The sequence below is a fragment of the Enhydra lutris genome, unplaced genomic scaffold (assembly GCF_002288905.1).
Source record: "Enhydra lutris kenyoni isolate GAN:26980312 unplaced genomic scaffold, ASM228890v2 scaffoldscaffold2, whole genome shotgun sequence".
NCBI lineage: Eukaryota > Metazoa > Chordata > Mammalia > Carnivora > Mustelidae > Enhydra > Enhydra lutris.
The window spans coordinates 32030950-32044948 of NW_019154086.1; the positions used below are offsets into that span (position 1 = coordinate 32030950).

A 13999-nucleotide genomic window follows, 5' to 3' on the forward strand; every position below is an offset into this window, starting at 1 on the left:
GGAATTATGATGCCACCAACTTTGGCTTTCTTTTTCAACTATCCTCTGGCTATTTATGGGTCTTTTCTGGTTCCATATAAATTTTAGGATTATTTGTTCCATTTCTTTGAAAAAAATTGATGGTATTTTGGGAGGGATTGCATTAAATATGCAGATTGCTTTTAGACATTTTCACAATATTTATTCTTCTAATCCATGAGCATGGAACATTTTTCCATTTCTTTGTGTCTTCCTCAATTTCTTTCATGAGTACTTTATAGTTTTCGGAGTACAGATTCTTTGCCTCTTTGATTAGGTTTATTCCTAGGTATCTTATGGTTTTTGGTGCAATTGTAAATGGGATCGACTTCTTAATTTCGCTTTGTTCTCCCTTGCTCTTGGTGTTTAGAAATGCAACTGATTTCTGTGCATTAATTTTATATCCTGACACTTACTGAATTCCTGTATGAGTTAATAGCAGTTTTGGAGTGGAGTCTTTTGGGTTTTCCACATAAAGTATCATATCATCTGCAAAGAGTGAGAGTTTGACTTCTTCTTTGCTGATTCATATGCCTTTAATTTCCTTTTGTTGTCTGATTGCCAAGGCTAGGACTTTTTTAGTACTATGTTGAATAACAGTGCCGTGTTCCTGACCTTAGGGGAAAAACTTGCAGTTTTCCCCCATTGAGAATGATATTCACTGTGGGTTTTTCATAGATGGCTTTGATAATATTGGGTATGTATCCTCTGTCCCTACACTTTGAAGAGTTTTGATCAAGAAAGGATGCTGTACTTTGCCAAATGTTTTTTCAGCATCTATTGAGAGTATCATATGGTTCTTGTTCTTTCTTTTATTAATGTATTGTATCACATTGATTTGTGGATGTTGAACCAACCTTGCAGCCCAGGAATAAATCCCACTTGGTCGTGGTGAATAATCCTGTTAATGTACTGTTGGATCCTATTGGCTAGTATTTTGGTGAGAATTTTTGCATCCGTGTTCACCAAGAATATTGGTCTGTAATTCTCCTTTTTGATGGGGTCTTTGTCTGGTTTGGGATCAAGGTAATGCTGGCCTCGTAAAATGAATTTGGAGGTTTTCCTTCCGTTTCTATTTTTTTTTTTTTTTTAACAGATTCAAGAGAATAGGAATTAATTCTTCTTTAAATGTTTGGTAGAATTTCCCTGGGAACCCATCAGGCCCTGGGCTCTTATTTGTTGGGAGATTTTTGATGACTGCTTCAATCTTCTTACTGGTTATGGGTCTGTTCAGGTTTTCTATTTCTTCTTGGTTCAGTTTCGGTAGTTTTTTTTTTTAAGATTTTATTTATTTATTTGACAGAGAGAAATCACAAGCAGGCAGAGAGGCAGGCAGAGAGAGAGGAGGAAGCAGGCTCCCTGCTGAGCAGAAAGCGCGATGCGGGGCTTGAACCCAGGACCTGGGATCATGACCTGAGCCGAAGGCAGCGGCTTAACCCACTGAGCCACCCAGGCGCCCCAGTTTTGGTAGTTTATATGGCTCTAGGAATGCATCCATTTCTTCCAGATTGTCAAATTTGCTGGCACATAGTTGTTCATGATATGTTCTTATAATTGTTTGTATTTCTTTGGTGCTGGTTGTGAGCTCTCCTCTTTCATTCATGGTTTTATTAATTTGGGTCCTTTCTCTTTTCTTATTGATAAGTCTGGCCAGGGGTTTATCAACCTTATTAATTCTTTCAAGGAACCAGCTCCTAGTTTTGTTGATTTGTTCTACTGTTCTTTTGGTTCATTGATTTCTGCTCTGATCTTTATTATTTCTCTTCTCCTGCTGGGTTTAGGCTTTCTTTGTTGTTCTTTCTCCAGCTCCTTTAGCTATAGGACTAACTTGTGTACTTGAGATCTTTCTTATTTCTTGAGAAAAGCTTGTATCACTATATACTTTTCTCTCAGAACCACCTTTTCTGTACCCCACATATTTTGAACAGTTGTGTTTTCATTTTCATTTGTTTCCATGAATTTTTAAATTCTTCTTTAATTTCCTGGTTGACCCATTCATTCTTTAGTAGAAAACTCTTTAGCTTCCATGTATTTGAGTTCTTGCCAACTTTCTTATGATTGAGTTCTAGCTTAAGAGCATTGTGGTCTGAAAATATGCAGGGAATGATCCCAATCTTTTGGTACTGGTTGAGACTTGATTTGTGACCCAGGATGTGATCTATTCTGGAGAATGTTCTATGTGTACTAGAGAAGAATGTGTATTCTGTTGCTTTGGGATGGAATGTTCTGAATATATCTGTGATGTCCATCTGGTCAAGTGTGTCATCTAAAGCCTTTATTTCCTTGTTGATCTTTTGCTTAGATGATCTGTCCATTTCAGTGAGGGGGGTGTTAAAGTCCCCTATTATTATTGTATTATTGTTGATGTGTTTCTTTGATTTTGTTACTGATTGGTTTATATAATTGGCTGGTCCCATGTTAGGGGCATAGATATTTAAAATTGTTAGATCTTCTTGTTGGTCAGACCCTTTAAGTATGATATGGTATCCTTCCTTATCTCTTATTATAGTCTTGGTTTAAAATCTAATTTATCTGATATAAGGATTCCCCCCCCCCAGCCCCCCAGCCTTCTTTTGATGTCCATTAATGGTAATCTTGTAGACAGCCTATCAGTGGATCTTGTTTTTTTTATCCATTCTGATACCCTGTGTCTTTTGATTGGGACATTTAGCCCATTTACATTCAGGGTAACTATTGAAAGATATGAATTTAGTGCCATTATATTGCCTGTAAGATGACTGTTACTGTGTATTGTCTCTGTTCCTTTCTGTTCTATTACTTTTAGGACCTCTCTTTGCTTAGAGGACCCCTTTCAATATTTCCTGTAGGGCTGGTTTGGTGTTTGCAAATTCTTTTAATTTTTGTTTGTCCTGGAAGCTTTTTATCTCTCCTTCTATTTTCAGTGACAACCTAGCTGGATATAGTATTTTTGGCTGCATATTTGTCTCATTTATTGCTCTGAATGTATCATGCTAGTCCTTTCTGGCCTATCAGGTCTTGGTAGATAAGTCTGTTGCCAATGTAGTATTTCTACTGGTGTATGTTTCAGAACTCTTGTCCTGAACTGCTTTCAGGATTTTCTCCTTGTCACTAAGACTTCTAAGTTTTACTACTAGATGACAGAGTGTGGACCTATTTTTATTGATCTTGAGGGGGGATTCTCTGTGCCTCCTGGATTTTGATGCTTGTTCCCTTTGCCATATTAGGGAAATTATCTACTATAATTCGGTCCAATATACCTTCTGCCCCCCCTTTCTCTTTTGCCTTTTTCTGTGATCCCAATTATTCTAATAGTGTTTTGTCTTATGGTATCAATTATCTCTTGAATTCTGCCCTTGTGGTCCAGTAGTTGTTTGTCTCTCTCTTGCTCAGCTTCTTTATTCTCTGTCATTTGGTCTTCTATATCACTAATTCTCTCTTCTGCCTCAGTCATCCTAGCAGTAAGAGCCTCCATTTTTTATTGTACCTCATTAATAGCTTTTTTGATTTTAGCTTGCTTAGATTTTAGTTCTTTTATTTCTCCAGAAAGGGATTGTATTTCTCCAGAAAGGGATTCTCTAATATCTTCCATGTATATATGTATATATAACTGGTGAATAGAACAGAGCCACCCACTTGTTCTGGGGTGTATTCTGGTCTCTTAGAAGAAACTACCTCCCAAAATTTTAAAGAAAGAAAACATATATATACAAAAATAATGGTAAACATAATGAATATATGGAATATGACTATGAAGATGAAAATTTAAAAAGATTCTAAAAAGGAATTGATAAGATAATTTGGTTGGAAAAGAAAAAAAGAGGAGAATGTGATCAAGCTGGAGACTAGAACAAAGCCATATGCTACATTTAGGGTGTATTTTGATCTATTAGAAGAAATTGTACCCCAAAATTTTAAAGAAAGAAACGTATATGTGTACAAAAAAGTAAGGTTGAATACAATGAAAGGATAAAATATGACTATAACAATGAAAATTTAAAAAGATTTTTTAAAGGTATTGATAAGATAAAATAGTTAAAAAATGTTAAAAGAAGAAAGAGGAAAAGTTAAAAATGTAGAATAAGAAAAAAATAAAGTAAAATAAATTTAATTGCAAGACTAAAGGATCATGGGGGAAAAAGCCATGAATTCTATGTATTGCTTTCCCCTAGCTCTCCAGTTCAGCTGTTCTCCTTGATTAGTGAGCTTGGTCTTGGCTGGATGTTCTTGTTGATCTTCTGGGGAAGGGGCCTGTTGCAGTGAGTATCAATTATCTTTGTCCGAGGCTGAACTGCACTGCCCTTGCTGGGAGCCAGGCAAAGTAATCTGCTTGGGTTTGCTCTCGGGAGCTTTTGTTCCCTAAACACTTTCCATAGAGCCCTGGAGGACGGGAATGTAGATGGCGGCCTCCCAGTCTCCGGTCCAGAGGAGCCAAGAGCTCGGGGCCCCACTTCTCAGTGTGCCCTCAGAGAAAAGCTGTCAAACTTTCCCATCTCACTGGTCTCCGGCCACATTCCAAGCTCATCCATCCTGTGACTGAGCGTTTCTGTCTCTGGTGCATGCTCCCTTTTGGAGTCTCCAAACCCAGCAGATTCCTGCTGCACATTCCTGTACCACTCCTCCTGGAGGAGGAAGGAGGTGTCTCTCTGGATCTGCCACTTGTGGGGTCCCTGCTCGAAGAGCAGCAGCCCGAATGTGCCTCGGATCATGGTTTAAGGTTACCATGAGCTGAGAGCTCACTCCTCGGCTCTGTCTCTATAACCGGCTTCCCCACTCCAATACCTGGCAGCTCTGTCACACTCAGACACCCCTGGTCTTTCTGTGACCCCATGGGACCTGAGACCACACTGTCCCCACAAGGGCTCCATCCCCACTTAGCCTCTAGAGTGATGTCCAGAGGAGCAGGCTTCAAAAAGTTCTGATATTGTGCTCTGCTGCTTCACCACTTGCTGGGAGCCAGCCCCTCTGCCACCATGGTCTATCTTCCCATTGGTTCAGATTCACTTCTCCGCATGTCCAACCTTTCAGAAAGTGGTTGATTTTCTGTTCCTAGAATTGCTGCTCTTCTTCTCTTCAATCTCCTGTTGAGTTTGTAGGTGTTCAGAATGGTTTGATAAATATCTAGCTGAACTACTGGGACATAATGATATTTCAGTCTCCTAATCCTCTGCCATCTTGCTTCCTCTCCCCTTTTGATGTATTTTTAAGAAAGGAATAACGTTTGTTATTCATCAGCAGGAAAAAGGTTAAAATCTCAAAAAAGCCAATTCAGAGGCACTGTGAATGAGACATTATTTAGCTTTAGCTAGCTCTCTCAGCTCCCTGTAGAATCGTCATCTGCTGGTCAGGGAACTGTGTTTTTCTTTTAAAATACAGATTTTTTTTTTCATTGTTCGTTTTTTTTCATTGTTTTTTTTTATTTGTTTTCATTGTTCTTTAGTTCCCCTCCAGCCTTAACTGATGTATAATTGACTAATTGCAAGATATTTAATAAGTACAATGTGATGATTTGATATACATATTCATTATGAGATGATTCCCCCATATAGAGTCAATTGATGCATCCATCACCACACATATTTACCTTTTTGGGGGGGGGGGGTAAATGAGAACATTTAAGTTCTACTCTCTTAGCATATTTTAATTATACAATACAGTGTATCAACTATAGTCACCATGTTATACATGATCTTATTCAACTTATAGCTAAAAGTAAGCTTGCACCCTTTGAACAACCTTTCCCTATTTCTCCCACCTACCCCAGTCCCCTCAGGGTTCTCTCAGTTAAAGTTCAACTTTTTGTTTGTTTGTTTGTTTGTTTGTTTGTTTCTGCATGTAGATGATACCACATGGTATTTGTCCTTTTCCATGTGGCTTATTTTACTTAGCATAATGCTCTCTAGGTTCATCCATGTTGTTGTAAATGGCAGGATTTCCTTCTTTTTTTATGACATGATTATGGATAAATAGTATTCCATTGTGTATATATACTACATTTTCCTTTGTCCGTTGATGCTTTTATGGACACATTGGTGGTTTCCATGTCCTGGCTATTATGAATAAATAATGCCACTATGAACATGGGAGTGCAGAAATCTCTTTGGGATAATGATTTTGTTTCCTTTGGGTAAATACCTAGAAGTGGGATTGCTAGCCATATGGTAGTTATATTTTTTCATTTCTTGAGGAACCTCCATACTGTTTTCCATTGTAACTGTACCAGTTTATGTTCCCACCAACAGTGCACACTGTTTTTCATTGTTTTTGGCAGGAGAGAGCCAGGAGCTGCCTGCCTTTCCTGGTGAGTCAGTTGGCCAACATGGAACATTCGTTTCATCATATTCTCCTGCTGGAGATTAAGAGTATCACTGATGCTTTCTCCTCCATCCTGGGCCCTCAGAGCAGAGATATCTTCCGTATGAGCAACAGCTTCACCACGATTGCCAGGCTCCTTACCCAACAACTGGAAACAGCCAAGGCCAAAAGCAGCAGGTGAGCAAGAGCTCCTATGTACATCAGGGACATGTCATAAATCCATGGAGGTATAGCACAGACAGTAGGCACTCAACCTCCCAAAGAAAACCAAACCCACTATCTCAATGCAGAATAGCTTCTGAGTAAATTATAGCATTTGCCAGAAATTTTTCTAAATTTGTGAAAACCAGAGTGAAACAAAAAAAAATTTCTAAAAAGTGCATAAAATGTGACAAAGGAATAAGAATATAGTACAAATAATGCTTATATCACTCATTTAGTCAAGAAGTACTTAGCAATTGTTTGCTCTTACCAGGAATTCTGTTGAAGCTAGACATATAGAGAGAGATAAAACATATTCCTTGTACCCATAGATCTCACTGTCTAGTAGAGGAAATAAATATTTAAGTGGTAACTAGAGAATAGTGGGAAGGTCATGCTTAATCAAGATGTGGTCATGGAGTCTGGGGACACAACGATAGGGATATCTACTTCTGCATGGAATGAAGAGAAATAGAAAACTTAGGTCAGGGAAGGCTTCCCAGAAGAGATGATATTTTGAACCAAGTCCTAAAAGATGACCAGATTGCACCAGGCTGTGTTTTGGGCTTTCTAGAAACAGAAGTCATTTAATATGGGTAGGGTATGTGTTAGGAGAGTAACATTAGGTAATGCAAATGAAGTGGTAGGCAGAGACTGCAGGATGGTGGGCTTGAGACCTTCCTAAGGAGTTTGAATTTTACTCTGTAGGCTAAGAAGAATCATTGTGGGGTTTTATACATGGCAAGATATTATCAGAATCCATGTTTCAGGAATCCACTGATTCCAATGAAGAGAATGTCTCAGGGAGAGGTGGACTGAAGTCAAGTCCAGTGAGGGAAGGACAGAAGAGTGTCCATGTTGAAAATTGTGATGAATGAACTGCCAGTGATATGGGTGTAAAGAAAACAGAATTCCTGGGGTTGAAGAGAGAGAGTAGATACAATGCATCAAATTGGCCAAAGTTTGTGGAAAAAATTTTGGAAAAAAATAAAGATCATGTAAGATTAAAGGAGGTGTTGTATTTTATTTTGCTATATTTTGAATAGGGAAGCACTTGGAAAGTTTTATAACCCTTAGAAATTAAAAAACAGTTTCCAACATGTACTCTTATTTAATCCTCATGACTGCTCCACAAGGTAAGAAAAGCAGATATCATTATTCCTATTTTACAAAAGAAAAAATACTTCTATTTTTGAGGTGAGAGGTGTTAAATGTCTTCCCAAGGTTAAACAGTGACTAGGTGATAGAGGATAGACTCAGACCTTATCTTCACATCATGGACTGGAGGGTATTCGGTTCTAGAGCAGGGCCAGGGCTCATTGGAGACCAATGTCAAATTTTGTGAGTTTTGGGGATATCAAACGATGCATACCATTTCCAGTGTGAATTAAGGATTCCAAAAACATAAGAAGTGAGTATTTAATCATCAGGGTCACTTTATGTCCACTTTGGCACAGTCTTGTGGTTCCAAGAGACATAAGACACCATCCCTTCCCTCAAAGGATTCACAGTCAGGTATGCGACGGGATTTTGGTAGAAGTGTGTACAACGGGCTGTGGAGCATGAGAGATGTACTGACTAACAGCCAGGAAATTATAGAACGTTTTAGAGAGAAGGTGAAATTTAATTTCATTCCATCTTTATTGAGCAGCTTCATGGGCCAGGCATTTCTCTAGGTACTAGATGAAGTTGCACAGGATGAATGAGAGTTCTTCAGAAAAGGGTAGAAAGAATATTTTAAATACAGGGAATAGCATGGGCAGTTAGAGGTTTAAGAGTGTGTGACCCAAACTAAGGGAAAGCCATTGATTCATTGTGGTTGGAGCAAGTACATCAGAGCAGGGTGGGAGAGTAAGCTGAAATGTCAGGTGAAACAGATTATCAGAAGCTTTTACATGCTGTGTCAAGAAGTGAGGCGTTCATCCCTTCATCAATATGGAGGCTTGGAAAGGTTTTAATCCAGAGAATGATCACAGCTCCTAACAGAGTAATTATCAGATAGGCACTTGATAAATGTCTCTTCCCTGTAGGACCAGGGAAATGAGGAAGCGGCTAAAGCTGTGGAGCACTGAATGGATTTGGCTGGAGCAGCAAGATGGCAAGAGAGTGACCAGGATGGGATCATTGGAACCTTAATAAACAGGCTCTTTCAGCTGTGAGGGGAGCCTGAACTAAAGTGGTAGTGGAGGACCTAAGAAGGCAGGGAGTATCATTATAATGGGGAGAGCTGAATTATGAGGAACTGATTACCAACAAGAGGTAGGGCGAGGAGAAGGGGAAGATTATGGATAAAGCCCAGAGATACATAGTTTGAGGGACTGCATACTCATGGAAGATGATGCTAACAACCATGAAAAGAGGAGCAGGAGGGAAGCCCAAATGGAAGGATCTCTTAGTCCACTCTACACAGAGAGTATTATCTGACCAATAGGGTCATCAAAGTCAGCAATAGCTATTCATCCATAGAAGACTGCTTTCTTGTAAGTGTCCTTTTGCCCTCAATGCCATAGTTTTGATCTGTTGTTGGCTGGTTCAATATATAAATGCCTACAAACCAGGGTTTCTAATCTTGGTACTATTGAAATTTAGGCTCATTAATCCTTGGTTATGGGGTTTCCTGTGCCTTACATAATATTTGCCAGTATCCCTGGACTCTACCCAGTAGATGCTGGTAGGAGTCCTCCCCCTCAGCTGTGGCAACCAAAAACATATCCTGACATTGCTAAGTGTCTCCTGAGAGACAAAAATTGCTTACACTTGAGAACTGCTCTTATATACATATTCTATTCAAAAATAGTATTTTTACAGACCCATGACTGGCCTAGCAACAGCCTAAACACAGTGGTATCCAAGAAATCCAAGGCCAGCATCATGAAGGGGTGATTTGTCATTTGTATGCAAGCACAAAGTCACTGTTGGCCAATTTTCATGATGATGTGATTTTAGAAATTTGGTTTAGATCCTGGAGACATTTTGAATTCTGTGCATAGCCAGCCTGCTTATTTCTTCTTCCAATGATGAGCGACGTGTGTATCAGATGTGAAAGCTTAGGCACGCGTTCTGGCCAGTGTGCTATACGCTCTCTATTGCCTCTGCAAATTCAAAGTTGCAAGAAGCTAGTTGGCATCTTCAAGAGTATATACGTGAAAAATATTGACATAAAGGAAAAACATGTTACACAAGGGTGTTACCTTGGGCATTCTAACAAAAAAATTGATCCTTAATAAGTAGGCCCAACCCAGTTAGCAATAAAAAATTTCCCCATGAAAAGAAGATTTTAAGATACACACACACACACACACACACACACACGCATATATGTAGCAGATTGTAATCTGCTAATGTAATATATACATTAGATTTTACTATTAAAATATGAATCTGTAGGTATGAGAATGCATTTAAGTTTCTCCTCCTTTTATTATTTTTCTGGGGGAAAAACACACAGAGAGAAATTAAATGCAAAGAAATAAAAATGTCACCACTTATCCCATGTACCAACACCACCACCATCCCCACTACCTCTACTTTTCTCGATTCAAAATACTCACTTTACCAGTGTTCAACACTCACTGTCAGTCTCCTTCTAATTGATTGTAATTATTCAGTGGGAACCTCAAAACGCTGGTGTGGACAGCCAGCCTTTTATATTAGCTGCTCATCCTCTATGGGATGGTTGCTAAGGCTTCTCTCCCAACATCTTTTTCCTGAATAGCTTTCACTGTGACCACTTAGCTTTAGTAATTTTAATCTGTGTCCCCAAAGAAGAAGGGTCTACACTTTTGTCTCAAGCACCCAGCAAAGTGTGATCCTTACAGTTAAAGGAGAAATGAAGAAGTGAAGAGAGTTTGAAAGAAAATAAAAGATGATAATATTCAAAACAGATGTCATCTAATTTAATATCTGACACATAGCCCAGCAGGCCAGATTTTAGACTTCAGGCCAAAAATACAAGATTATCAGAAGAAAAACAATTAGCATCCTAGGGAGAATGAAAAACTGAAACAGACAGGAGCCTTCTTTGTGCCAAGTCATTCTGAATTAATTGGGTGAGTTTTATTAGATGCACTAGGTAACACACTTGCTCTTTTCTTATTTTATGTTTTAGAGAGAACGTTTATACCTAAACAATAAACCAACAGGAGCTAAACAACAGGAGAGCCAAACAAAGCATTTAGATTTTGAAACTAATTCTGGGGAAGCAAAAAGAGGTAACAGCAATTACGGATTAAAAAGGAAAGTAACAAGATAAGAGAAAGGATCTAAACCTTTCAGAATCTTGGGAGCCCTAGGTAGCCTTCGGGGCAGCCACTAGCCATTGAACCTTATGCCAGCCAGGACCCAGGGGATGCATAGGAGAGTGTGAGCTCCTGGCAACTGTGTGCTGGCCGAGCATTCAGGTGGTCATTGGACTAGAATACACCTTTGCCCAGTGCATGTGGTTCCAGGGAGACTGCTCTAATCAGGCTCCAACAGATTTGGGGAGAGTTTGTCACAAATGTCTTAGTAGGTGGTTAGGCTCAGGCACCAGTTGGGGATGGAAACTTGGAGGGATGGAAATTATGAAAAGAAACAGGGGTTGGCAGGGGGTCAATAGGCGAATTGAGAAAAGACAGGATGAAAGGATGGCAGTGGGAAAAGACCTAGGGAAAGTAGAGGACAAGGAGGAAGGGCACCTGCACACAGCCCCAAATCCCTGGCCTGGGGTGGGTGGGTGGGTGGGTGTGTGTGTGTGTGTGTGTGTGTGTGTGTGTGTGTGTGTGTCAGGGGATTTACAATTCCCTCCAATCCAGTTTTCAAACCCTAGCCAAAGCCTTCAAGTTGTGGGGGGAAAAGAGCTGCTTGTAAGAAAAGTTTTAATGTGAAGCATGTGGCTAAAGCTTTCCCAGACCTCTGGCTTGGTTCAGTGGGTGGTATGTTCTTTCGTTGTTTTGGTGGTAATGATGGCAGTCGTGGTGAGATTTTGTGTTGATTCTTTGTTTTTAAGAATCAAGCCCAGGGGTTGGGGGGAGCGGGAATGAAAGGTAAATTATGGCCAAAACAAAATGGGTAAGTATAAATCTGATTTTGATATAAATAGAAAGAGATGACAAAATGGAGGGAAGGAAAAAAAAAAAAAAAAAACAGTGTGTCAAGGAGAATGAAGAGAAAACAGAATAAGGAGATGATGTCCATAAAGAATGACTCCAGGAAATCTATCCTTCTTGGTGTGTCCCCAGAGTTTTGGTTTATCCTAAATTTCATGCAATAAACATCGAAGAAATGGATTACAGGGGAAAACCAGGGATTTGAGTCGGCGCATGGCCTGAATGTGTAGCCAAGCAACATGGCCTGCAAAGACCCTTTTCAAAATGTGAGACCTTTTGCCACCTGTGTTCCAGAGTTCCCATCTTGATACCCTGGGGATCACTCAGAACCTACCCCCGGTGTACTACACAGTCCCTGAAGGCATTGCTCAAGAGGTTGAGAGTGGTGGCTTTTTATTGGGTACACAACAGAAATCGCAGAGAGCGGGGGCCAGGTTCTTTCCAACTTTGCAAAAGAGGATGTTATCCGTAGGTCTGACCATGCCTTTAACTAGCTCCTACCACATGACAGATTTTGTGCTAAGGGCTTTCAACTATGTTATACTGTTTAATCCTCACAACCGCAAAGTCTTTGGGTATGTATTAGGATGACAGAGGCTTCCCGTTCAAGTGTAATGGAGTGAATCTTGTGGGCAGGCGAAAATATAGGAGCATTCTCCATCCAATCCTTACTCCCCTCTAGGTCCTTGGTAGTTCTTGCAGGGGCAATAGTGCAAATGCCCAGACATCAGCTCATAGAATTTCCTGCCATAGTCCAGTAGATCTCCAATGTCAGCATGGATGAGATTTACAGTGCTCACAGTACTTCATGGATAATTCAGAAAAATGTTAAAGGATTGTCAAGGGTGACTTTTGCCTATTCCTCCCTAAAGTGATACTTCCCTAACCTTTATCATTATCTTCTAGAATGCCCACTTCCTCCCTCCTTTCCCTTTGAAGGTTTCCCTTCTCTAAGACTCCATTTTGGTACCACTTCCCCAGGAGGTGTTCCCTACCCATCCCTGCCCACTCTGACCTTCTCTCCTCTGAGCCACTACAGTTGATACTGCCATTCCACACCCCTGCACCCACAGTCATGCCCTGAAGTGTTAGCTATCTTTCTGTGGGCCCCTCTAGTCTCCCCCCATAGTTGAGAGAGCTCTTATTCACAGCCTGTGCTCTATAGAAGGAAAACAGAGTCTTAAAAACGCTTATAAGGGTTCCTACTTTTTTTAGGCAAGACATGTTTTTACAAAGAGAAATTGATTCTTTGAGAGCAACTGTTGGCTCAGGGAATATGAGGAGGTTCAGGATCATAATTAAAAACATCTGATATTTTGGTCAGCATTGCCCCCTGCTTAGGAAAAGCTGAATGTAATTTCGCCCCACCAGGGTAACCAGAGTTTTAATAAAAAAGTATATCTTTTCAATCTAGAGAGTTATACACTGGCCATTGTCTAAAAAGTGAATTTTAATAGCTATTTGTGGCAGTAGCTGTGGCTGTTTTGCTCCATGCATAGGGACGGAAGGGCTTTGGGGTTTTTCGCCCCTCTTCTCACCGACGAGATTAAGTCTGACATGTGGTACCACTTATGTTCCATGTGTTGTTCATTTTCTCCACCATTTGTCCTTCCTTAAAGCAGCATTTATGGTGATGTGAAGGTCTGTAAAGGTATTTCAGGAATTCGTTTATCAGCAAGAGATGGAGGTGGAAGACATCATTATCAGCTTTGGAGACAATGAAGTAAGCCCAAGGAGGGTGAGGCCCCAGAGGGGCTGGCTCTGGAAGTGTGGACAAAGAGGGGTGGAGATGGGAGGCGGGGCAGCCCTGCTAAGGAGTGGGAGCCTGCGCAATTGCAGCTTAGGCAGGGGATCCTGGCCTGTAATGCAGAAGTGTTTAAAAACACAAGACACACCAAAAAGGGAAAGAGCTTTTCATCAAGCTCCTAAGGCTTGGCTTCCTATTTCAAACAATACAGGAAACACCAAAGCTTTAGCCTGGAGAAAAGGAAAAAGTGCACTTGTGGAAAAAGAGATGGGAAGGACTTGACCCTCTATAGCCTCTTACAGGCAAGGTAGCCCTCTCCAGCTCCTTTTGGGGATCAACCAAAATTGAACTCTGAGTTTGCTATTCACATCCCATTTCCTGAGTTTTGAACACCTTTTCAGTTTTGGTTATAGGGGATGCCAAAATTCATTTTTCAGATCCCTGTGAAGGGTTTGTTCAATGATTATATGTCAACTCTGTTCTGGTGTCTACTCCCATAGGATGTTACTCAGAGATGTGAGGGTACAATGACTTCTGTTGGGGACTGCATTATCACCAATGCCATTATAAGTATTATTTACCCCTGGGGTAGATTCAGATGCAACCTGAACCAAACAGCTTCATAGAGGCAGTGGGAGAGCGATGTCACATG

General features: G+C 40.3%; 1 protein-coding gene across 2 annotated transcripts in view; it reads left to right on the plus strand.

The window, feature by feature from the left end:
* Positions 1-13999, plus strand: part of LOC111150388 (ventricular zone expressed PH domain containing 1) — a 233042-nt gene that overhangs the window by 100260 nt on the left and 118783 nt on the right. For both annotated transcript variants that reach the window (XM_022507816.1, XM_022507820.1), the window contains exon 6: positions 6269-6489. In XM_022507816.1, the coding sequence (XP_022363524.1) occupies positions 6269-6489 (221 nt within the window). The remainder of the gene's footprint in view (positions 1-6268; positions 6490-13999) is intronic.